Genomic DNA, 26,815 nt, shown 5'->3' on the forward strand with positions numbered 1-26,815 from the left:
GTTTTATTTCTATTATATTATGATTACCATAAAACGTTCGAGTACGGAATGAATTCTGATGGGAAGCCTCAAGGCCTATTCAAGGCCCTACAAAGGCACCTATTTGGATTCATCCTGTTTCTCGGGCTAGAAAATTGAGTATAGAAAGAGTTTTGATGGGAAGCCTCAAGGCCTACACCTAAGGCCCTACAAAGGCACCTATTTGGATTCATTCTGCTCTTCGGGCTCAGATAATCAGAAGTATAATGGTTATAAGACTTATATAACCAAGAAAATGAACCTTATGTATTCGAGTACTAAGTTAGTTATTAACGGGAAGCCTCAAGGCCTACACCTAAGGCTCCACAAAGGCACCTGTCAATAACTAATATAGTCTCTTGAATATATAAATAAAACGCAAACATCCGTTTTACATCTGCCATGCTGAAGATGACAGTGGCACGCCTGAGCACTTAAAAGTTAATCTTGATTGTGAGCCTCAAGGCCTACACCTAAGGCCCCACAAAGGCACCTTTCAAAGTTAACTATGTCATTCTCTTTCAGCCTTGCCCGACAAGCCTTGCCCGACAGGCTTTGCCCGACAAGCCCGCTAGTAAAGCAGAAGCCCGACAGAAAGCATCAACCGGCACCGACCTCTCGGAGAGTTGTGTGCTCGTCGGCCATGAAGCATCCCCGACGGAAATTCCTGCCACGAACAACACCATATAAATATGAGGAACAATTTTCAAAGGCCTAGGTGCAACTCAAAATTTTCCAATCCATCTTGGCTAGAGCCTAAAAATCCTATGTGTGAGTGTATTAAACAGCCTCATGCACCAGTAAAAGCTGATTGGGAGGTTGCAGTTGAGAAATTGGCAGACAGTACCTTTACAAGGCTTGATCAAGCAGATCAAGGAATTCATAATATCCATAAATCAATAAAAAAAAATATGGTGCATCAATGGAAAGAACAGGGAGAAGAGGAGTTTCCTAGTCAACCAATTACTAATCCACAATGTTCAAAGGAATGCTGCATAATTCAACCATCCCAATTTGTGGAGAGCTATAATAACATTCTGGGAGATATTGAAATTAAAGAGCCATCGACGTATGACTCTTGCACAATGGAGTAAAAAGCACCTAATGATCCTGAAAGTTCCACATAATCTGCTCATACCAAAGTCTGTGTGCCACACATACTATTGCAAAGGGCTGCAATGCTACCCACAAAGTTGCAGGAACACGTTGAAACTGACGGGTTGGACAGTGTTGTTCAAAACTAGTCAAAATTTGATGATTCCCACGATAAGATTTTGAGCTCTAACCATTTTGCATAAAGGGCAGGCTATTGATAAAAGTTCTGGTTGCTGAATTAAACAAGCCAAAGGTAGAGCCCATCAAATTTCAAGAATGTCAGGGCCAATTTTATGAGCAGGCTAAATTCTATAAGGGCAAGCATGAAGAGCTTAGTGATAGCCAAATTCTTCGTCAAGAAATTCAGCCAGTGCAGAAATTGTGGATGTTAAATACAAGGTTTAAGTCAGTTCAATGGATACGTAAGTCTCACTGTAGGGGATTCTATTTGATTACAAAGATTCATTCACAAAGAAGGCCGAATATGATGGGTTCAACCACTCCCTTGAAACACATAATTGACAAACATCTCATTCCGTACCTACTGTTGCCTTGTGATGTTGTTAAAATATGGTTGACTCTAAGAGACCAAGTGACGTGATTATCAATTCCTTCCTCTATGTCTAGCTATATATGTTAACTAAAACGCTAATTAGGAGGCAACCCAATTTTTCTAAACTCTTTTCTTTTTATTTTCATTCATTTTATTTTCTTCCTTTTTAGTCTTTATCACAAAAATAAAAAAATAAAAAAAAATTATCAGAAAATTGAAAAACACAAAAACAACCATTTTTTTAGTTAATCAGTATTTTATTGTAGGTTTTACTCTAATTAGTTTTTTATTGTGTGATCTTTGTAGGTTGCATTGGAAGCAATTCAGCCCTAAAAATCCACTAAGCGCGCACATTCATCTGAATCATGCATTCAGCAGCATTTATACATTCAACTCAGCACATCAGCATTCATCATCACTCATCATCAACGAAAAGTGCAGAAAATTAATCGAATGCAGAAATATGCACAGGCAGTGTTCCAAACATACTCACAGTGGGGTTGGTGATGAAGCCCCTTGCATTGCTTGGCACCCCCTCTCACTTAATCACTCCCTGCATTTTATTTAAAATATTACTACGTAAATGTTTGGGGGTGGGATCCAAGCAACACAGAGGAGAAGCACAACTGTTCATGCAAACCAAGGATCCAGTTGGTGCATTGTTTAGCTCAATATTCATCATATTATTCAGGGCAGCATGCGTAGAAAAAAAAATTTCATGAGAATAATGGAGACTTTCAAATATATGGATGCGAGACAGAAGCCACACACTGACCAAATCACATGAACAACAATGACCACAAAGACACAGATTCACATAATCTATTTATCCAAATCGCGGTTGAAAATTTATACATTTCGTTCAACCTTAAGATCTGGGATTTGGGTTGTTTCTTGCTTTGGATCCGAAAGTCTTGCACAAGATATACACATGCATGAGGTACATCACATCTCTCTTCCATTTCATCTAAGCAGAAGCACAAAAATCGCAGAAGGAAAGTGAGCATTTTTACCTGCCATGGAGGACAAATATCCCTGTGATGGCTGTGCTTAGATTTGATCGATCTGGGGTTGCGGCTATGGCTTTAGAGTTCCCGGCCTTCATTTCTCAAACCCGAAGTTTGGGGGTTGGAGGTTGTATTTCGAACGACGGTTACGACTTTGGACAAAATGGCTATGGTGGCACGGCTAGAAAGTAGAGATGGATGAAGGTTAGAGATAAGGAGGCCTCACGGCTCTGGGCTCGAGGATAGAGAGAGAAGCGGCTGAGGGTTTCGAAGCTCGAAATGACAAATGGGGGTGTTCTAGATTTTAAGGTAAATATCAGTTTACTATCCTTAAGTTTCGTGGTTTTTAACATTTAGTACATGAAGTTTTTTTCGTCTCAAAGTCATACCTAAAGTGTTAATTTGGGACAGTCTCATACATCCGTTAGTCTGGCTGTTAAGTTTACCGTTAATTGATGACGTGGCACCCATGTGGACAATAACTGGACGCCATGTGTCATTAAAAAAATTTAAAAAAAAATTAAATAATTAATATATAAAAAAAAAAAAAAACACACACACACACACACACCTAGAACCCTTCTTCATCCCCCACCCTCCACCCCTCCATCCTACACACCCAAAACCCCTTCGTCCTCCCCCACCCTCTACCCCTCCATCCCCTCCACCACTCTTTCTTTGGATATATAAAGCCTACCCATCTCTCACATTTTTCCACATTTGAGACATACACAAACATATTTTCCTTTGCATTTTGGACACTTTCTCTGTGATTTTCTCGAAAGCCAAACGTTCTCAACGATGGCCGATCAGCTCACCGACGATAAAATCTCCGAGTTCAAGGAGGCGTTCAGCCTATTCGACAAGGATGGCGATGGCCTCGTTCTTAGATCCCTCTCTCTCTCTCTCTCTCTCTCTCTCTCTTTCCCTTTTGTTCTTATTTTGCCCACTTAATCTATGATATTTGGATCTAAAGCTGTTATTGCATCAAACCTTAACCTTTTTCTGGTGAAAAATTGTGATTGATTGAGTATTGTTAGAGATTGAATTGATTTATCATCCTCCGAGTGCGTTTTGATCATTGAGGATAAGATCTGTTAGATTTGAGGTTAAATGTGTGGAATTTAAATATATGGATAGATTATGATTCTCATATTCGTTTCCTCCATTGTTTGGATTATCCAATTTTTGGTAAAAGTGGGTCTTTGATTCAATTTCTCTGTTATGGTTTTGGAGTTGCAAAATTAATTATTCTTGTATTGGGATGGAGGGGTAGAGCCGTGGAGCCGTGGAGGGGGTGGAGGGGTCTTTGATTCAATTTCTCTGTTATGGTTTTGGAGCTGCACAATTTGTTCTCTTTGCAATTTGAATACCCATAAAAGTGGGTCTTTGATTCAATTTCATGCATCAGGACACCATGTCGAGTCCAGGTACCATCTTTCCTTTAAGTTTTGTTTTATTAAGAATTGTATCTTTTGTCTTTATATTATATTCTTCATTTTAGTTTTTACTAGCAACGGTGCCCGCGCTTTGTTGCGGAATTGAAAATTATATTTAAGATTATGCAAATTCATTCACTTCATAAGCAATGTTTGAGTCAAGAAATGAGCATTAAAAATGAAATAAATAAATAAATGAATAAAAATTTAACTTGAGAAAGACACCTCAATGATCTGGCTCAATTCATCATTCAAGACTTGGTTGAACTGTGATTTGCTCACTCTATCCTTAAACAAAAGAAAACCAAACCAAGTTTAGCAAGAATTATGCACGATCTTTGTGAAACTATATAACGAATGATACAACATTGTTAAACAAACATGGGCTGGAGCTAATCTTAAAATTCATTTAAAAGGTGAGTGGTTTTCTTGAGAGTATGTAAGTGTCATCACCCCAATCTTGTACTTGATCATATGCCAAGGTGTTGAAGCTAACATTTCTAATCTAAAAGCCTAGAAATCATAAAGCAAAGAACAAATCTTTTGTCTTGTAAGCAACCATGCCTATATAATCGAATTTTGCTTACCAAGGTGGTCTTACTAATATTATTCATAGAAAAGAAAATAAGATAGACCAAAAACTTTTTTTGGATTGGTTAAATTAGAGCAGATTAAATAAAATAGACAATGGGAGTGTAAAAGTCATTACCTTTTGATCTATCATATTTGTGATTTATAGAGTGGATGCCAAAACTGTCAATCATTGACGGTGATGATATTTTGCGAATTGATTTGTCTAATCTGGGATGAACATGTCGAGCAACATTTCTAAGCCAAAAGCTATTAAGGGGCTTCCTAGATCATAAATTTTGTCAAAGAGGTTTTCAAAATGTATACCATGTGGAATAAATGTAATTAAAATTTACCTTAACATTGCTTTTAAAAGAACTGGCATCTTGGAGAGTTTTTTTGTTCAACCTAAATAAAAAACCAACAAAATTTGAAGTTGAAAGAGTCAGGATTTTTTCAAACTTGAAATTAAATTATTACAAAATGTATTTAATGGTATCATCATCGAACCTGATGCTTTTTCCAATTGACCAAAGATTGTTTTTTTTTTTTGTTCTCTCTTTTGTTCAAAATGTCTTTTTTTTTCTGCACTTTTTGACCAATACATTGCAAATTACATAATGATCATTCATTTTTTAAATTATGTTTAAAAGCAAAAATACAAAAGCGACCTTACTGTTACTTATCTAAACTAAGCCTTTATAGTGATGTTAATAACTGTTTCAATTTGGAGGAGTAATTCTTCCTGATCGAAGAAACATCCTGAAGTGTATGGTTATTGTTAGAAGGAAAATTACCAGGTACTGAAACACTGCATTCAATTTTCTCATTTGCCTGAATAAGATAATATAGAACCAAGGTTAGGAAGCATAACACAGGAGAAGAAAATTGTAAAATCAAAAAGTCGATTTAGTTTTCTTATTTTCCCTATACTACAGTCCATGATCAACACTACTAAAATATGGTAAAAAATTTTTTTTTGCACTTGGTATAATTGTTTTCCTTATAACTGATGGTTGTAGTGAATATTCTTATGAGGAAGGAAATTAATTTAGGATTAAAAGGTTTTTATATCAAAAGAACTAAATGATGTGAAAATTTTGTTGACACACACACAAATTAATCCCTATTTGTGACAATTGTAGTAACGATGTAAGTAGGGATCGTTCTAACCGGGGATTAACTAGGGGTACTAATCACTTGAAAACTGAATTAGAAATGCAAAAACAAAGTTTAAAACACTAGATTAGACTCAAAGAATGCAAAACTAACGTTTAAAATACTAAAACAAACCAAAAACTCAAAACAGCAACTAAAAGACTCAAAACTGCCTTAAAAACACTTTCTGGGCAGTTTTGAACACAAAGCACCAAATTGGACGAATTTGGGTTTTAACTTGTACCAAAACACTTAAAAACATAAACCAACACACTTTCTAACTAATCTAGGACTTCAAAATAAATGGGGATTTGATTTGGACGAAAATAAACTAAATGGACAGATTGTAAAGAAAACAGATTGTAAGACAAAATTGTGATGAATCAAGGGATGATGGAATAGCTAAGGGGTTCTTTTGCACACATGAAATATATGCAACCTAAATCAATTTCCAGTTATCAAATTAATAAGTTATGAACCTCGACACTCCAAGTTAATTAGGTCCGCTTAAATTAACCTTCAGATTTCCCTAGAATCATTGAATTGGATGAATATGCATCGCAAACAAATTATTCCTAACAAGTTCTCTATATGAACAGCATGATAAAGACACAAGTTAGAATCATTACGTTCTTTGGAAATCATAAGCATCGACAAGGCATTCGTAACTATGAAAAGCATGATACTCTTGCCAGGAATCTACTTAACACGATCGTGACTAGCGACCTTCACTACTTACGAATATAAATTCATAACGATTAGGTGAAACAAACTTATATCCTAGCACCAAATTCAAGCATGCAAATTAAGCGTGCACTCTCAATCAACATACAAGAATAAGTTCTAAATCAAACGGTTAAGCAAATTGTATTCACGACTTATGCAACGATAACTGAAAGTAATCAACTTATTTCACATAAATAATCATGGTTTTGAATCCACCCTTAGCCAAAACGAATTTAGCCAATCATACTTAAAGCAAAACAAAGATTACATGAATTAGACATTGAAATATAAGATAGAAAACACCTAAAATCGTTCAACAACTCAGAATGAAGAGCCAAACAATTGTAGAGAATCTGTCCCCTTTCCTTGCTTGCGGCAGATTGGGTGGTGGTGCTTCCTGGATTGTTTTGATGATGTAGAATGGAATTTGGGGGGTGTAGAGGCACGGCAAGGGGTGTAGGATGAGTGTGGATTAGTGTTTGATGGGTGGAAGATGGTGGAAAGCTCGGCAAGAATGGTGGATGGGTGCGGCAGATTGTAGACTAGGGTTTCTGGAATGTAGAATGAATATGGCAGATGGTAATTCGGCCAAGAGGTTATAATGTGTATATAGAGGCATCCAAAACCCTAGGGCAATCAGATTAGGGCCTCCAAAACCCAAATCCATCAGAAATTAGGTTAAAACAACCAGATTTTTAATGGGAAAAAGGCCTAGGGTGCGGCTGGTTTGCTAGGTTTAGAGATGGGCCTTCTAGAATGCCTTGCAAGGCAAGGAAATCAGGTATTCTAGAAGGCTAGGTGCGGCAAGGGTTAGGGTGATCAGATTAGGCAATGGGCTAGGGTTTAGGTGCGGCAAAGGGTGAAGATCCACAAGGAATTAGGGTTTAGGTCCACTTAGTTGTAGAAAGGGATGTGTATAACCCAAATCCACAAGGAAAGGGCCTAACAAGTCAGAATTCAAGAGAGATTAGGCTAGGAAGGTGCGGCTCCAATCTAAGAGGGTAAGGATGGGTCATCTAAAAGCCCAAAGCCACGAATAGAAACTCTCGAAAATGGAAACCTCCAAGAATAGAAACTTCCAACTTTAGAAACTTTGGTTTCCAATTCCGAATTCTTTGTTCTTCACTTTCATTTCTTCATTTCTTAAGCTCCTTTGACCTTCAAACTCGTCCATTCCTTGTGCTCCATAAGCATACACAACATTCCAGCTCAATTTTGCTCTAAAATGCTCAATTTCGCACTTCTTTGCATACTTTGTCTCTAAAACCTGAAACTGCACGAAAATGACTTTAAACACTTAAAATAACTAAAGAAAAACAATCATAAATGCACAAGAACAAGCCAACTAAGTCGCATAAATATGCTCCTATCACTAAAACAAATATTTGTGAGGTTGTTTATATTGAGGATGGCTGAAGCATTAGGAGCTTCAGTGATATTTGGCTTGGTTGTAAAACTACAATTTCCTCAATGCACCAAAATAACCTCTTGCGAGCTACAAAACATCCATATAATCCACAATATGAACCCACAAAATGAATGAGCATATCTTACAACTTTAATTACAAAGATGTTTAATTTTCATAGCTGTTAAAGTGTAGTGTAAGCTGAGGAATATAACTGAAAATTTTGTTCAAGTATTACCTTTTTCTTGGGTGGGTTTCAATAATTAGGGGATGTGCAAGAACCACTTCAGCGTTGGTTACATGTTTTTCCTTTGATTCTAAGGCAGGTCTAAATCATTTACCAACATCAACATATTTAGTGTCGCATATGTCGTTGATTGATGTTGAGACCTTTACTTACCGATGAAAACAGAATCTAAATGTAATGGCAAGGCTGTATTCACAATATAAATAAGTCAAGAAAACAATATGTGATGCCTCTCTTACAATCTTAGGCTACAGTTTTCTGCTCACCGTTGTTTATGACCCATTTGTTGGAAAAATTAGTGTCTAATTGCTATATTAAATCAGATAGAAAATTAAGAAATAATTCATGCAATTATATATCAAAATAATGCATGCACGTGAGTAATCAATGTTAAATGAACATGATATAATGGATTAGAAAAACCTAGAAAATACGGTCGAGGTAAGTGTTGGACACTTTGTTCTTAAGACAAGTTTACGCCCCACTACGATGCTCATGGTTGATCGGCACATGTCATAACTTTTGACAGTAGCCACATCTGGTTTTATGTCATAAATTTTATCTGAAAAGTTGTTATCCAAGAAACGCAATTGACTGGCCAACGACGACAACCCTTCGTAAAGAGTTACTCAGACTTTGACATTTCCACGTATATTCTTCCTTTTTTTTAGAAATATCTTTTGATTTGCAATCATGACCAACAAAATTTTCTGGAAAACCAAAAATTTCAGAAATCGGTGCAGGCTTTCCAACTACACTTACGCTGCTAACATATTTTCCAAATTTTGAAACAACATATCAGACTGATTTCACAAGCCATTATTGCATGCCTTCCAAGGAACAGAACTTCCCAAATAAAGACTTTCGTAACATGTCCCACCATTTCATATATTAACATGGAAAGATTGCAATCGATTATTCAAATATATCATTGTTTCAGAGAGAGATAGGACAAACATGCATAAAAAACTATGTGCAAATTAACCGTTTGGCCTGGAATTTTGTTTCCAAGAACTTTTTTTTTTCACTGCTTTACGTATACTATGAATATATAAATCACTTCGCATATACAACATTAATTAGCATATGTAAAAATACAAAAATAACACATATCTAGTTGGTATGTTCTTCGAAACAATACATGTATGAATACAAAATATGTTGTCTACAAACTGATCATGCACTTATTAAATTAACAGTCAAAATGAACATGAAAAACCCACGCATGCAATCATGCAAAACAAGCAGCAACTATGAATTAACACTTATGTAATGCCAATTCGGAATTGATGACAAAATTATAGCAATCAAACCTAAACTTTTCAATCAAAACGTAAACGCTTTCATGCGTAACTATTAAATAGAATAATATAAAAATGATTGTTGCAAAGAAACAAATTCAGTTTCTCAAACCAACCTTTTTTAATCAAATATAGCAAATAAAACAGTAAGCTTGTCTTAAGATTGTTGGAAAATTTAGTCTCTAATTGCTATATTAAATCACATAGAAAATTAAGAAATAATTCATGCAATTATATATCAAAATAATGCATGCACGAGAGTAATCAATGTTAAATGAACATGATATAATGGATTAGAAAAACCTAGAAAATACGGTCAAGGCAAGTGTTGGACACTTTATCCTTAAGACAAGTTTACGCCCCACTACGATGCTCATGGTTGATCGGCGTAAGTCTCTCAAGATATAACAATCACGTCCTTGTAATAGTAGCACTCCAAATCACAAGGCTCCATGAACCACGATTGTGTTGAAAACTCTCTCATATGGACTTAATGAGACTCTTTAATATTTAATGCACTATATTTATGTATGACGAAAAGTTCTTATGTGATTATAGGGGGTTTTCCTATTTATAAAATGTGAGATACCTTTTTGGAAACACACATAGAAAACACTCAAAATTCCATCACCACCGTTTCCTGAAACTGAAAACCAAATCAAATCAATTCCCATTCTACTCACCATCCATTTCATCAAAACTCATAAATCCCCAACAAATAAATACAAAAATAAATAAAAGTGCGTAATTAGAAATAAGTACCTGGAACATAAGCGAGTTTGGAAAAAGCATTTTTCTTGGCGAAGATTGAAGCTTTGACAGAAAACAGGAAGAACATAGACAGAGCAACAATGGCAGCACGGATTAAAAATTCCATTGCTTGGAAATCTTGGAGAATCTGATTCATGGGTGCCATTGATTTTCCAGGAAAGTTGAGAAGAAAGGTGTTGGGTCTGCTGCTGGGTTGGTTGTGAAAGTTGCATTCACCCAGCAGAATTGCACAGCATCAAGACAATCTAAATCAAGTGGGTTCTACGGGATGGAAGAAATCACAAAAGCTTTTGCCGTGGTGGAGCAAACGGCAGAAGGCAGTGATGTAGGACAAGCCAAGGGTTCTCGGGAAGACAAGAATGGATGACCTGGGAATCACTCAATCAGGGACAACGGAGCTCGCTCATGTCGCTAATCGTGAATTCGCTCACACCACCAAGTCAAATGCTTGATTTTAGAAGGAGAAATCACTCTCTTCAAATGCACAAGGCAAATACAATTTTAATTCATTCAAGTCTGCCCATTCAAGGCTTTCTAGTACAATATTTATAAGCGTTTACAAATTACTAGACTTTAAGTTTCCATGACACCCTTACAATTCCCAAAATAACTTAACAAATTCCTAAGTAATTAAAATACAAAACCTTTGTTATTCCAAAGCATATTAATGGTTTCAACTTGTTTTCTCCAAGTCTTCCTCCCACATCATTCTCCTCTTCTCGGAAAAAACTCATCCTCGAGTTTCAATTGACCTCTTTTTTTTTCTTTTTTTTTCCTCGATCTTTTGGATGTCCAACCAAGATGTTCCACAATACCCAATTTAGCACCAAAATTTTCCAATTCCTTGAGCAAATCCAAATAGTAGAATATTCCAAGTATTTTGCTTTCCAAAACTTTCTCAAGTTATGTGCACCGCTTAACTGTTTCATGATAGCAACAATTTCTTTTGAAAAATGCTTTTCAATCTTCTAGATTTCCTTTTGATATTGATGACTTGGAAAAGTGCTTTGGTCCAAGTATATTTTCCTACTGTGGAAAGCAATAAAGGATTCCCATATGTAGTCACATATATAATGGGTATCAAGGTCAAATATTACCTCTTTATGATGATGCATGCACCATTCTTTCACAGATGAACTCATTCCTTTGTCACCATAGCAGTATTCATAAAAAATTGGAGCAGGATTGGCATTGACTCCAAGTTGCAAGCAACACTGATGATTAACCACCGTAAGCATAGCCTTGTAATATTCATCTTGCTCGCCATAAATTAGTAGAGAACACCCATCAAAAAAGTTCTCTTTGAGGTTGTCATCATCATCAACATACTCATCATAAATTGGTGGTAAATTCCAATCGATGAAACTAGTTTCTTCGATAGTGTGCTCCTCAAACAGATTGTAAATCACAGCCATGGTCTTCAACCGCAGCGGATAACCTGCTTTGATGCCACTTGATGTAGGACAAGCCAAGGGTTCTTGGGGAGACAAGGATAGATGACCTGGGAATCACTCAACCAGGGGCAACGGAGCTCGCTCACGTCACTAATCATTGATTCGCTCACACAACCAAGCTAAATGCTTGATTTTAGAAGGAGAAATCACTCTCTTCAAATGCACAAGGCAAATACAATTTTAATTCATTCAAGTCTACCCATTCAAGGCTTTCTAGTACAATATTTATAAGTGTTTACAAATTAATAAACTTTAAGTTTCCATGACACCCTTACAGATGAACTCATTCCTTTGTCACCGTAGCAGTATTCATAAAAAATTGGAGCAGGATTGGCATTGACTCCAAGTTGCAAGCAACATTGGTGATTAACCACCGTAAGCATAGCCTTGTAATCTTCATCTTACTCGCCATAAATTAGTAGAGAACACCCATTGAAAAAGTTCTCTTTGAGGTCGTCATCATCATCAACATACTCATCATAAATTGATGGTAAATTCCAATCGACGAAACTAGTTTCTTCGACAGTGTGCTCCTCAAACAGATTGTAAATCACAGCCATGGTCTTCAACCCGCAGCGGATAACCTGCTCTGTGCCACTTGATGTAGGACAAGCCAAGGGTTCTTGGGGAGACAAGGATAGATGACATGGGAATCACTTAACCAGGGGCAACGGAGCTCGCTCACGTTGCTATGATTCGCTCACATGACCAAGCCAAATGCTTGATTTTAGAAGGAGAAATCACTTTCTTCAAATGCACAAGGCAAATACAATTTTATTCATTCAAGTCTCCCCATTCAAGGCTTTCTAGTACAATATTTATAAGTGTTTACAAATTAATAGACTTTAAGTTTCCATGACACCCTTACAATTCCCAAAATAACTTAACAAATTCCTAAGTAATTAAAATACAAAACCTTTGTTATTCCAAAGCATATTAATGGTTTCAACTTGTTTTCTCCAAGTCTTCCTCCTGCATCAGGCAGGGTAGAAAAGACGCCATGGAGAGAACTTGAGAACGGTGAATGGAAAAGGATGCCCTTCTGAGATCAGCGAGTCAAAGCAATTGGGCTTTTCCACTGCTTTCCTAGCCTTTCCACTGCTTTCCTTTCGCAATGACCAACACGTGCAGACGTGGGGCAGAAAAAAGAAAAGAAAAGAAAAGGCGAGTGCATGAAATGGTGAGAGAGAAGCAAAACGAAAGGCAAAGAATGAAGAAGCAAAAAACTCAAACAGGAAAGGCTAGCGATGAAAAACGTGTACCCAGCAAGGTCAAAGTCGTCATTTCGCTGTGCAAATGAGAACAAAAACAAAAATCCATGAGCAATTGAAGGGCATTTCCGTCCTGACACTATTAATGAACAGTGCCGTCCCCCAATTGGGTTTTTCCAAGGACAATGTGTGATTTAAGTTTGGGGGTGGGAAATAAGAATTTTTAGATTTTTAATTTTTTTTGTGTCAATTAAAATTTTTTCGATTTTAAGTTAATATTCATAGATTACTTTAAACGTTAAAACAAATGGACAGAGTGAAGGTTAATCCCATAATAAAGTCTTTTCTATTTATTGTTGCTTAGACACTAATTCATGACTTATACTTTGAAAATTTGCACATCCACACCAACAAAACACTTACTTTTCATCAAGTTATTTTTTAATTTTTGTTCTAAGTAAAGTAAAGTCTAGTTCTTGTTATGAATAAAGTAATAATTGTCTCACTCGAGGCATTGCTTTGTAGCTGGGCCATTCTTGCCTAATCAACAGTGATTCTCACATCAAACGGTAGAGTTTTGGCATGGGGCATAGTGGTTAGTTGGTTTCGTAGCATTTTCAGCTCGAGTTAGTAAGTCATTAGGGGTGTTCTACACCTAGTGCCCTAAAGCCCTTGTGTTTTGGGAGTCATTGATCTAAAGCTTGTTACATGGGGTGGATCGAAAGCTTAAGTGAACTAGCATTGCACGACCACTACTATTACTAAAAACTGAAAAAAAAAATTGATTAAAAAAAACATCGAAAAGAAGAAAAGAAAAAAAAAATAGTCTTTTTGCAGGTGGTTTGTGTGAAATAAAATGACAAGTGATAAGAGCTTTAGTTGAGTCTCTTTAACCATGTTGGTTCACTTTACACCAAAGGAAGTTCATGAATTCTTTTCTAATTGATTCTAAATGGCTTAGACTTTATAGTGGGATTGGTTGGAACTTTTGGAAAGATGTTCTAATTTTTAACGTTCTCTATGGATTGCGACTTGAAGGTGAAATTTTTTGTGTCTTAGTTAACTTTTGTTTAAGTTAGTTTTTCCTTTTGTATTTTAGTTTTATTTTACTGTAGGACAAGCAAAAAGCCAAGTTTAGGGGTATTTGATGAGTCGACGTTATACTATATATTTTATCCTTCTTAGTTATAATTTAGGGTAAATTACATTTTACCCCATCATGTTTATGTGCAATTACAACTTCATACAACACCTTTAATACATTTCAATCTCATACATTACCTTTTATTTCATTTCAATTTCATACACCCGCTAGAAAATCTGCTAAGTTAACTGTTAAGTAATGACGTGACACATATGGAGCCCACATTTTTGCTAATGTGATATGCCATGTAGATAAAAATAAAATTATAAAGGGTGAATTACATAGTAACCCCTCAGGTTTGAGGTCTATTACTACCCCATACAACATCTTTAAAACATTTCACTTTCATACCTCACGTATTATTTTATTTCAAAATAATACATCCGTTACATTTTCCATCCATTGATCAGTTAAGTGCTGGCGTGGTTGCCAACGTGGCACATCACGTTGCACAAAAAAAAATTTAATTAAAAAAAAAACCACCTGAATCTTCTTAAAAAAAAAAAAAAAAAAAACTGAAACCCACATCCCGCAACCCCCCACCCCCGCAAACAAACCCAAAAACCTTACCCCCTTCCCCCTGACCCACCTCCCTCTCCTCCACTCTCTTCACCTCTCCTCCCATAAAAAAAACCCAGCAAAGCCCCACCTTCCCCGATCCCTTTCTCCTCTTCACCCCCACCCCTTTTCTCCTTTCTCTTATCTGCAACCCTACCCACCCTTAGCAAACCTAACTCCATGCAGACCACCACCAACCAAGCACTGAAAAATTCAAAATTTGAAGGAAAAAATTAAATGCATACCTCGTTGTCGGAGTCGACTGACTCGCCGACGAGCAGGATTCGAATGGGAAAGAAAGGTGAGTGCAAGTTGCAGAGAGGAGAAAAGGGTGGGTGTGGTTGCAGATGAGAGAAGGGTGTGGGTTGGGTTATGAGTGAGCTGGGTCGTGGGGGGGGGGTTGGGGGTTCTAAGTGAGATGGGTTGCGCGTGGGTAGGGGGAATGGGGTGATGTCAGGAAGGAGTGGAGAGGGTGACGCGGGGGGAAGGAAAGGGTCTGGTGGGATGACGACATCTGGGTTGGGTTTTTTTGGTGGGGGGTTGCGGGCAGATGTAATGGATTTCTTTTTTTTTTTTTTTGCCACGTGGCACACATTTGGCAACCACGTGGTATAAATGTGGCAGCCACGTTAGCACTTAACGGATCAATGGATGGAAAATGTAACAGATGTATTATATTGAAATAAAATAGTACTTGAGGTATGAAAGTAAAATATTTTAAAGATATTGTACGGGATTGTAATAGACCTCAAACCTGAGGGGGTATTATGTAATTTAATATAAAATAAAGATTTAATGGTTTCCAAGATGAAATTAAATAAAAACAAAAACCTAATGAAAATTTTGTGAGCGCATATGTGCACACCAATGCCCACCCCCACTGCCTGTTCTTCTTTTTCTACCATTGAGCGGTCCCTCGATCTCATAGGTCTATCCTTCTTCTTCCTCCCTTCATCTCTCTTGCTCCCACATCTTCTTCTCCACCTAAGAGGCTTGTTAACTAAAGATGGTGTTACAGAGGTCCTTGAAATTGGGGTCCCAATGTTTGAACAAATTGAAGAACGAGAGGTGTTGGCCACGAGGCGAATGTCGAGGATGATAAGGGGGCTTGGTCGGAGTGGTTCAGGAGAGAAGGGAGAAGAGGACTCTGTCGATGAAGAGGTAGAGCCTGAGATGATGGAAAACGACCTGGAAGCCATTGGTTTTTGCCAGTATCTGGGTTCGTTCCCTCACTTCGATATGCAACAACACTCATCCAAAACGAGCATGTAATTTATCAAACACCATATACACAAGACGAGGGTTTAGTTTAAGGTAATCTCGAGGCTTACCATTGTCGAAAATGATGAGAACTTTGTCGAGGGAAGTCGAGTGCGAGATGATGCTCTTCAATTCGAAGGCTTGGGGTTTGAAATTCACCAAGCACATACTTGTGTTTGTTCTATGAGAAACATTGGCTCATGGTGGTGGTCTGACATCGACGGGGAATGACAGTGAAGCCACCGTTTAAATCATCTGGGTGTGTTAGGAATCATCGGAGAAGACGATGAATGTTGGTAGCAACCACTGAATTTAGGGTTGGAAAGTTTAGAGAGAGAATGGAGTGAGAGAGAGAGATAAGTGGGGTCATTTTGTTTTAATTGATTTGTAATATTTAATTATTTTTACTTGCCACACCATAAAAACATATGGACTTTATATTTGTCACGTCATTACTTAACGGTCAAATTAACAGTTTGATTAACGGATTATAAAATTGTAATTAAATGATAAATAAATTTATGTAACTGAAATGTTTTAAAGATATTGTATGAGGTTGCAATTGCATCCAAACATGAGGGGATAAAATGTAATTTACCCTATAATTTAGTGGTTATTTTGTGAGAATTTTGATACTTTGATTAATATTCTTAATGTAGAACATTCGACTTTCTCTGAAGCAAAATGTGATGAAACGAGCGAATTTTGAAGTGATTCAAATTGAAGGACGTTCATGTGTCTCTCAACGTGTTCATCAAAGTTTCATAATTTTCTACCGAGCGGTTTATTTATGTCGATGAAATAAAGGATCAGCGCACAGTGCTGTCAAAATGACATTTTGAGCTTATTTAGGCTTTTTGGTGTCTAAGATGATGTCTTTTGGGTTTGAGGCCTTCTGCAATTATGTTTGGGACATCTCAAACTTTAATTCTAGCCATTTAGGCCTGTTTTGTAGCCCCTGAAAGTCCAAAAACATGGCTGATTTGAGGCTGGGCAGATTTCCTATATTTGATTAGGATTATGTTTCCTAGTTATGTTTCCTAGTTGTATTCTAAGACCTTTTCTAAGTAGGGTTTTATTTTCTAGTAGTATATAAATAAAGCTATTGAACCATTAGGAAGAGGGGGAAAAGAGGAGTAGAACGCACTACTTTGGAGCTTTTGACAATTCAAGTTTATTTACAAGGTGTTTTCTATCATTATTTTTAGTAATATTTTGTTTATGATTGTTAGTAACTAATCTCTTTTGCTAGGGTAAGGCCACAAGCCTTAGCAAGAATATGTAGTTTCTTTTCAATTTACTTGTGATATTATGCATGTAGATTTGAATTATTAATCACTGGTTTAAACTATCTAATTGTCTTAATACTTAGCTACCATTATGATCTTTAGAAAAGTAATTTGATGCAATTTTGGTCGGATGTCGGTCTCTAAAATTGACGAAGGCTTCTTGTGGTTAATATGTGCAAGTTCACTTAGAATGAATATCACGTCTTAAGGGTTGTATGGTTTTTCAAAAAGTTTCACAAAACTTAATGAGTCATGCATGTTTAGATTTGATCTGAATACCATAGACGGATTGAATGTTTGATATACGCTCTATGTTGGGGGTCCAAGTAGGCATATATTAGGAAAACCTAACCTTCAAATATGCATGTGTAATTCATAAGTAATTGAAAGAATTACATAGGATTGTTAAGGTAACGGCGGAACCTTAGTGCTTTCACAATTTAATTTTCAAAAAGCGTTTTCTTTTACTTTATTTTATTTTGCCAATTTATTTATTTATTTTTCTTAAATTTTTTTTTATTATTTTAAATCACAAAATAAACCTTTTATCAAACTTTGTTTTAAATAATTAATTAAGATTTAATTTTGACATAAATTATTTATTCAATCCCTGTGGAAAATGACATTGCCATAACTACTATACTACGATTACCTTGTACTCTTGCAATTATTTTAAATGTTTTTATCCCTACTTTTACAAGTGGTAAAAATCTCATCACCTCACATATCACTCAACTACATACACATCACATGTTGGGTGAAATTAACATGTTTTTCTACCGGATGAATTACTGTTTATACGCACACATGTACACCGTGTCGAAGTATCAAAACTAGAAATTAAACGTTCAAAAAGTCATGATATCATTCAAGCACTTGAAGTATAGTGATGGATGGATTCAAACTTAAGGGAGATCATATTGTTCTAGTTAACTTATCTAAGCTCATATTTACTACGAAGTTGCATGTTCAATAAATTATGAATGTGAATATTATACCATATACAAACAACCCACTTAGTACTGGTTTGGTATTGATGTACTTTTATAAAAAGTGAGTATAAAAAAAAACTGAGCTCAAAAAGGTGTTTGGTAAACACTTAAAAACAACTTATTTTCACAATTTTTGGTGAAAAAAAAAGCTGAAAACGAGAAGCAGCAAAAATGAGCTTATTCTCACAGCACAGCAGAATCAGTTTTTTTTTTCAAAGCACAACAATACCAAACCAGCTCTTAATCAAATTTGAAACAACACTTTCACTCTGAGACTGAAGAATTGTTCAAATAGCCCCAAATCTAATCCACCGGCTTGAACCACTGATCCAATCACCTCACAAACATATTATAAAGATTCCAAACAGACCAAATTAAATTCATAAAATTGAATATTTTCAGGAGTACAAAGTTAATATAACCAAATCAAAACTTGCATATGAAAATAATGAAGCAGAAAGTACCTTCATCAAACTATAGAAAGATAATAATACCCAAAACAAAAGCAATAATGGTCCAAATGAAGTTTCTCAAATATTGTCTGCCTTCACCAACTCAACTAATCAAATGTGGGGAGGGTAGGAGATCAAGGGTTATTCCAGCTTGAATTTGGCCCCAACCGATCAGACGCCGGTGCTTCTCAACTCGTCGGCTCAATGCAGTTTTCTGTGCAAACTGGAAATATGAGTTGCAACTTTGCCATATCGTTTCTCACAGAAATAAACTTTGCCCCAATAGACATGGATCTTATGTTCACCATCAGTATCTCCGCCTTCACCAGTTTTGGAGACTCTCTCCTACTTCTAGGAGCCCTTTATCTTAACCCCCACAAGCCTTCTCAACAGGAAGAAGTTCACCGGCAAAATCAGAGAGAAGGAGGAGGGGGGGGGGGGTGTCGTTAGATAAAATAAATCACTTCAAAAACCCTACAGATTTTGATAGGTATTTAAACACTTAAAAATACTTGCAAGAGTATAAGGTTATCGTAGTATAGTATTTCAAGCAAGGTCGTTCTCCACAAGGATTGAATGAATAATTTATATAAATACGAAATCTTAATTAATTATTTGAAAACAAAGTTCAAAAGAAGTTGATTTTATTACCTAAAATATTAAAAACGAATTTAATTAAAAACAATTAAATAAATTGGCAAAGTAAAGAAAACAAAAGAAAATCAAATAAATTTGAGCACTGGGGTTCCGCCGTCACCTTAACAATCCTACGTAGTTCTTCCAATTACTTATGACTTACACATGCATATTTGAAGGTTAGGTTTTCCTAAAGTATATCCTACTTGGAACCTCCAACATAGAACGTATATCTAACATGCAACTCATTCATGGCGTCCAGATCGAATGTGAACATGCTAAGTTTTGTGAAAGCCTTTTGAAAAACCATATAACTCTTAAGACATGTCGTCCATCTTAAGAAGTTACACATATTAACCAAAAGAAGCCAGCGCCAATTTCAGGGATAGCCCTCCGCCAAAATTGCATCAAATTAATTTTCTAAATATCCTAATGGTGACCAATCATCAAGACAATTAGATAGTTTAAACAGGTGATCAATAATTCAAAACTTGCATGCATAATATCATAAGTAAATTGAAAAGAAACTACACATTCTTACTAAGGTGTGTGGCCTTGCCCTAGCAAACGGAAATTAATTACGAACAACCATAAAACAAGTGGAATTTTATTGAAATAGAAAAAGGATAGAAAACACCTTGAAATACAAATCTTCAAAGCCTAGCTAAGTTCTCCAAATTGATCCTCCGTTCCTAATGTCTAAAAAGCCTTATTATACGACTACAAAATAAAATCCTACCTAGAAAATGTCTTCTAAAAACTAGGAAACATAATAGAATAAAATAATTAGGAAATAAAATGTTTCCTATTTAAACTAAAATTTGGACTTCTCAAAAAATCCATCTTTTGATCAACAAAATCAACACCGATTTGGTCCCAAAATATCTCTTTTTAAAGCTTGAGACGTCCCCAACAAATCCTCATAAGGAATCTTCCTCTTTAATATGTCATATTGACCTCCAAAATACCCAAAACGTCCATAAACATCAATCTAGGAAAGCTACGCTCTGGGCCTTCTTTTCTTTCCCACAGTCAAACAGCTTGGTAGAAAAATATGGAATTTTGACACGAACATCTTGAAACACCCACGAACATCCTCCAATCAGAATCACTCCAAAATTCATCCGTTTGATCACTTTTTTCTCAAGAGGAAGTCGAATGTCCTACATTGAAAATACATAACAAAGTATCAAAATTCTATCAAAATAACCAATAAATTAATACTAAGATATCGACTCATCAAATACCCCCAAACTTAGTTTTTTGCTTGTCCTCAAGTAAAACTAAAATAAAAAACAAATATAAAAACTAACAAACTAGAAACTTAAACAAAAATTAACTAAGACAATTTTCACCTTCAAGTCTCAAGCCAAAGAAAACGTTAAAAATTATAACATCTTTTCAAAAGTTCCAACTAATCCCACCATAGAGTCTAAGCCATTTAGAATCAATTAGAAAAGAATTCATGAACTTTCTTTGGTGTAAAGTGAAACAACATAGTTAAAGAGACTCGACTAAAATCATTAGCTTTCGTCCTCTTTATTTAATACTTCACACATAACTATTTTTTTCTTTCTCTTTTCAAATTTTTCTCAAAATTTTTTTTACACTTTTTTATTTTCTTCAGTAATAGTTATGGTCATGCAATGTCAGTTTACTTAAGCTTTCGATCCAACCCAGGTAGCGAGCTTTAGGTCAATGACTCCCAAACCACAAAGGCTTTAGGGCACTAGGCGTAGAACACCCCTAAGAACTTACTAACTTGAGATGAAAAGGCTACGAAACCAACTAACCATCTTGCCCCATGCCAAAACTCTACCGTTTGACGTGAGACTCACTATTAATCAGGCATGATTGGCCCGGTTATTAAGCAAAGCCTTGGGTGGAACAATTATTACTTTATTTGTAACACATACTAAACTTTACTTTATTTAGAACATAAAAAATTAAAAATTAGCTAGGCAAAAAGCAACTATTTCAATCTCACTCCCCACAAACCATGTTGATGTAAATGTGGAAATTTTCAAAGTATAACTCATAAATTAGTGTCTAAGCAAAGATAAATAGAAAAAAACTCTACTATGATATTAACCTTCACCATGTCCATTTGTTCTAACGTTTAAAATAATCTATGGATATTAACTTAAAAAGAATGAAAATTTTATTTGAATCAAAAATTAAAAATCTAAAATTTCTTATTTCCCACCCCCAAACTTATATCACACATTGTCCTCAAGATGTGAAAATAAATAAAAATAAAATAAAAATGACTACTTATGACTAGGGGTGGGCAAACGGGTAGAGGAACCGCGGGTCGGGGCGGGTAATGTAGGTTCGGGGCGGGTACGGGCCGGGTCCTTCTTTTTTTGGGAACAAACAGGGCGGGGCGGGGCGGGCCATGGTTATTTACGGGGTGGGCCGGTTCCTAAACCTTAGAAAATCCTAAGACACAAACATAAGTGAATCTAGACAAATAAAAGAATATGAAAATGAACCAAAACATAAAATAGGCAAATAATCAACAGAAAATCCTGGAGTCAAACTCGAGACTTGGAAGCATAGAAGAGGCGCTGATCAACATGTGCGAAGCCTTCTGATGTGAACCCTAGCAAATTCATATATAAAAAGTTTAGCTCACATGTACCATTTCCAACCCCAGTTGTAAACACTCCACCTCGAGCCCAGAGCTATGTGGGCACTCAAACCCTAGCCTCCCTATTTCTCCTAAGACCTTTTCCAACCGAAAGATCAAGAGGGCCAGATGATCGAAAATAACAAGAAAACCATCTCCAATCGAGGGCCAAGCCAAAGGGCTCATGGTCCCAATAGACAAAAAAGGGCCAAAGAGCCAACCGTCTGGCCAATAGGAACCAGCTAGCTAGCCCCGGGCCAGGCCAAAATTCAAATTGCAACGGCTAACTAGCTGATGTCAGCTAGCCATTATTTTTGAATTTTTTTTTACAGCTTTTTTTCTTTTCTTTTTTTACAAATTTTGTTTTTAAAAAATAAAAAATTCTATTTTTTTTTCCTTATAACTTCCTAAGCCATTAAATAACATTAAGTAACATGACACAACATTAAACAATATAAAAATTATACAACATAAAAAAACATTTAACAACATTTTTAAAAACATTTAACAACATAAAACTTAAACACATACTCCATGCTTCTTTTGGCCCAAAGATGACACACCCCGACCCCGAATGTGCATTAGGACTCCGAATTGAGGTGTGTTGGCCGACACCTGGAAGGTGACGAAGCCATAAAGTGTAGTGATGTGGAAAATGTGAATAAATTTAAACCTAAAAGTGCCTAAATATGAGAGTGCGCTGTGAGAGGGAATGAACCCATTTCACATGTAATGTCAAAGTATAAGTACTATACAGTAAGATAGGGTGAGGATCATACCCTTTATGGTAGCCACCTATACCGAGATTCACCAAGAATCCTCGTCGATACGTAAACTCCGCTACTAAAACCTAGAAGGGTGAAAAACAAGGGTGAGTGGGCCTGAAAATAAAGTTTTATAAAAACCTTTCTGAAAACATTGTAACCCTTCGCTGTAAAACAATTACAGTTTCTAAAATATACTTACTACGTGTAGTATAAAAATACTACACAATATCTCAAGAATTCATTACAGCACAATATCTCGTAACTAAGGGTGGGACATCCAAAATCACAAAATCTTAACAGTAATATAAGTAAAATCAGGTGCTCATCAATCTATGCTAGCACACAAGTCTAAGTCGCCTAATACGACCTGTACGACATGACTGGGTATAATCATAATATACGCTCTAGTGCTACAATCACGTGAAGATTGGCGTTATTCACAATCACCTACAAGTCAGAGTTGCCTAATGAAACTTGTACGACATGATTGGCACCTATTTGGATCCAAGGTGAGCGTGCGGTGTAGAGGTGGACATACACGTGAAAGACTGGTCCTAGCCCTGGGCGAACACTAACACTAACACCGGGGTGTAACAATGATGAGCAAACTACATAAATATAAGCATGCCACAATGATTCGATAGTTCTAATCAACATACTAACATTCATGGCCGTACATATAATTATGGCATCAAAGATTATAAGCATACATGTGCATCCCGTAGGATGTAGCATATTTCAGAAATTCCGTCATTTTGCTAATTCTTATAAACTTTAGTCTAATCCAAGCGTACGTAAGAAATTCTTTTTCAAATGCATAAATGGAAACTATCAATCACACACACACACACACTATAAAAAGGAAAATACCCACTCACCTGAACCTGAAGTCCGCGCTACAACTCTTTAGCACGAATATCGAGACGTCATGATCGATCGTCACCTAGAACAAATATCAAATCTCGTCTAAGAATTCTTATCGATAGAACACGTAACTTACATAAAACACATTCCCAAGGACGTTCTAGAATGATTTGTAACTCATTGACCAAAAGTCAACCGTCGGTCAAAGGTTGACTGTAGGGTCCACAACCTTACGTAACTCGATCCGGAAGATCCGTACATTGGATTTCCAATCCGTAACTTCCCAAAAGTTTCAATAAACTTCTAGAACAACATGCTAAAGTTTCGAAACGATCCAACGGTCGAATCTCCGCCAATCACTAAAATTAGGTTGATATCAAAGTTTGTTTTACAACTTAGAATTTCTATTTAGGGAGATCCGTTCCTCGAATTCCCGATCCGTAAGTTTCTATGGTTGTCAAATATTACGTACTATAACGTATTAAAGTTTGGTGACGATCCAACAGTCGGATTGTCGATTCATATAATGTCCAAATGACGGTCTCTATCAAACTATAGTCATACGACGAGATTTTGTCAATCGAACGTCACATATGTAATCAGGATATCCAAATTAGTCTAGGAAGGGTAGGTGGGGTCTCGGCACACGCGCTGCCATACATAGTGGCCAGTCGTCCCGGCTCGCTGGAAAGTCCAACTATTTCTAAAACTTCTCAAATAAGTAGAGCAAGTTTCATACATGTGGCCAAGTCCAATTTGGACGGGAAATGCCCCAATTTAGCTTGCACCTGTCGAAAACCCTAGAGTGGGTGAGCTCGATTCTCCTTCCTCAGTGTTCCGACGCCTTTACAACTGATTGGATCTTGTTCCTGGGTCCAAGGGGAGTTGATTAAGGGTGGTGATGGGTGGTGTAACTCACCAAAACAGCAAAATCACCATCGAGCACCTCCGGTGCTCCGGTTAAATTCCTCACGATTTTGGACCTAAAAACCCTCAAATTTGGGTGGAGATGGTAAAGGGAAGGTTGTGGAAGAAGTTGCAGGTGATAGATATGTGAATTTGGTCTAGAAAAATGGTAGAAGTGGCCGGAATTAGAACCAGGTCGACTCCGGTTGCTGTGCGGGAATGGGTAAATGGGAGGGGTCATTCTCCCTCCTCTCCTGATTGGTTCCCCCCTTTTATTTATGATTGGTCCCTTGCCATTAGTCTAATTGGTCCACCATTCCCACATGGTGGGAGTTTACTTAATTTATAATTTAAAGTTTAGTAAAACAATTCCAAATGTCCATAATTTTTTCGTTATAACTCCAAATTGCGTTCCATTTGCGCCCACGCATCCATAATGATGAGACCTACGAAGATACACCAAGAAAATAGATCTTACGTGCCATGACAAACCGGTCAACAAAAGTCAACACATTTACCTTGAAGGGTATTTTCGAAATTTCACATTTTAAAATTATAAAATTCGTAGTAATTGGGGACGGGTCGTTACAAAAGATGTGCAACAAGATCCTGTTGTAGGTACTTATTTGTGGCACAAGAACGTATCATCCAATAACGCCTCATGTACTCATTTAAAGATATACTACCAGTTCTTGGATTGAAAGGAAAATTAGGCCCATCATATATTTTTCCACGAGCCCTTCTTGACCTATTTGGATCCTCTTGGTCGTCATTAGACTCTTCATCAATACACCCATCTCGCTCATCCTCCATAATCATGTTGTGTAATATGATGCATGACATCATGATGGAGTCCAAATTTTCTCGACTCCACCTTTTTACCGGTTCCTTGATGATCTTCCACCGTGCTTGTAGAATACTAAAAGCTCTCTTAACATCTTTCTGGTATGCCTCTTGGTGTAAGGTAAAACACTTTTTAGCATCATCGCAGGGTTTGGAATTGCTTAGACAAGTGTTGCCCACTTTAGGTAGATGTCATCTGCCAATTAATACCCTATATTATACTGACGGTCATTGATGTAATAGTGAAGTTGAGGTGATTTACCTTCCGTCAGGTTATTGAAGAGGGTTAAATGCCCAAGAATTGTAATGTCATTTTGAGATCCAGGGACTTTAAAGAAAGCATGCTAGATCCATATGTCATACAAGGCAACCATCTCTAACACAATAGTTGGCTTTCTCGATCATCCACTAAAGCCTCTTTGCCATCTTGTGGGACAGTTCTTCCAATTCCAATGCATAAGTCTATTGACCCTATCATGCCTAGAAAACCATGGTCTTCAACTTTGTGAAGGAGCCGATCCAGATTTTCTTGATTTGGCTCACGAAGGTACTCCTCTTTGTAAAGATGAACAATTATGTCATAGAATCTAGCAAAAGAATCAAGGCATGTAGACTCAGATATACCGTATGTATCATTCATCGCATCAGCTGGGGAGGCATAGCCTATCATTCGGAGTGCAATAGTAACCTTCTGATGAGGTGAGAAACCAGGACGGCCTACTCTATCTAACTTTTGTTGAAAGTATGGATTGACCTGCTGGACATCATGAAGTAAACGCTCGAACACATGATGCATCATCCGAAAGCGACATCTGAAATCCTCTTCTATGTACACCGAGTTAGGGTTGAAGTAGTTGTTCATAAGACCATCGCTCTGTTTCATGGTTTGTAAGAGCAACCAGTAATAGAGCCACCCTATTAAGGTTGTTCCTCAGTTGGCTGACACACCATGGACATAGCCATGGCCACCACATATTGTGTGTTGCGCCATGCTTCATCTTCTTCATCACACTCCTCATCTTCTCGTCTCATTTGCGCCCATTTTTCTTCCAATTCAGAATTGGATTCGGACCCCCAGTTGGAATTCGAAGAAGATCCAAAGTTGGAATTCATTGCAAACTTGAATTGAAAGAGTTTGAATTGAAAGAGATTGAATTCATAGGTGTGTGAATTATAGCCCAATATCCACCTTATTTATAGCAAAAAAAAAACTCAAATCTAACGGCTAGCTGACGTCAGCTAGCCATTGGATTTGAAATTAATTTTTTCAGCCAAAATTTTTAAAATTTAAATAATAAATTATGTTTGGCCCTTTGGCCCTCGGTTAGAGATGGTTTTTGTAACAGGGCTAAAACGAGCCCTATGGTCCTTTGGCCCTTGGTTGGAGATGATAAGAAATATAGCCCTGCAATGTTCATTAAAATATTAATTTGTTGGAGGTCCAGAGGGTTAAAACGAGCCCTCTGACCCTCATTCGGTTGGAGATGGCCTAAGATGAGAGATCTCTCTCAGTCTT

General features: G+C 36.8%; 1 protein-coding gene and 2 long non-coding RNA genes across 3 annotated transcripts; 1 reads left to right on the forward strand and 2 right to left on the reverse strand.

The window, feature by feature from the left end:
* Positions 1–275: 275 nt before the first annotated feature.
* Positions 276–2,964, reverse strand: LOC139188867 (uncharacterized). The gene is made up of 3 exons (XR_011572228.1): positions 2,680–2,964; positions 2,160–2,219; positions 276–685 (listed from the first exon to the last, which is right to left on the reverse strand). It is a non-coding gene; the product is annotated as an uncharacterized lncRNA (long non-coding RNA).
* A 1,001-nt stretch (positions 2,965–3,965) lies between these two features.
* On the forward strand, positions 3,966–10,854 carry LOC114827670 (uncharacterized). Its single transcript, XR_003776790.2, has 2 exons — positions 3,966–4,103; positions 10,448–10,854. It is a non-coding gene; the product is annotated as an uncharacterized lncRNA (long non-coding RNA).
* A 14,821-nt stretch (positions 10,855–25,675) lies between these two features.
* Positions 25,676–26,412, reverse strand: LOC139188645 (uncharacterized). The gene is made up of 2 exons (XM_070806287.1): positions 26,248–26,412; positions 25,676–26,173 (listed from the first exon to the last, which is right to left on the reverse strand). Exons 1-2 carry the CDS (start codon positions 26,410–26,412, stop codon positions 25,676–25,678), a joined length of 663 nt encoding a protein of 220 aa, XP_070662388.1.
* Positions 26,413–26,815: the final 403 nt, after the last annotated feature.

Source organism: Malus domestica, chromosome 10, assembly GCF_042453785.1.
Source record: "Malus domestica chromosome 10, GDT2T_hap1".
Lineage (NCBI taxonomy): Eukaryota > Viridiplantae > Streptophyta > Magnoliopsida > Rosales > Rosaceae > Malus > Malus domestica.

Coding starts and splice junctions, on each gene's coding strand:
- LOC139188645 (XM_070806287.1), bottom strand. CDS start 26,412: ATGAATTCCAACTTTGGATCTTCTTCGAATTCCAACTGGGGGTCCGAA. Junction 26,174..26,247: donor TGGCCATGGCTATGTCCATG/GTGTGTCAGCCA, acceptor ACCATGAAACAG/AGCGATGGTCTTATGAACAA.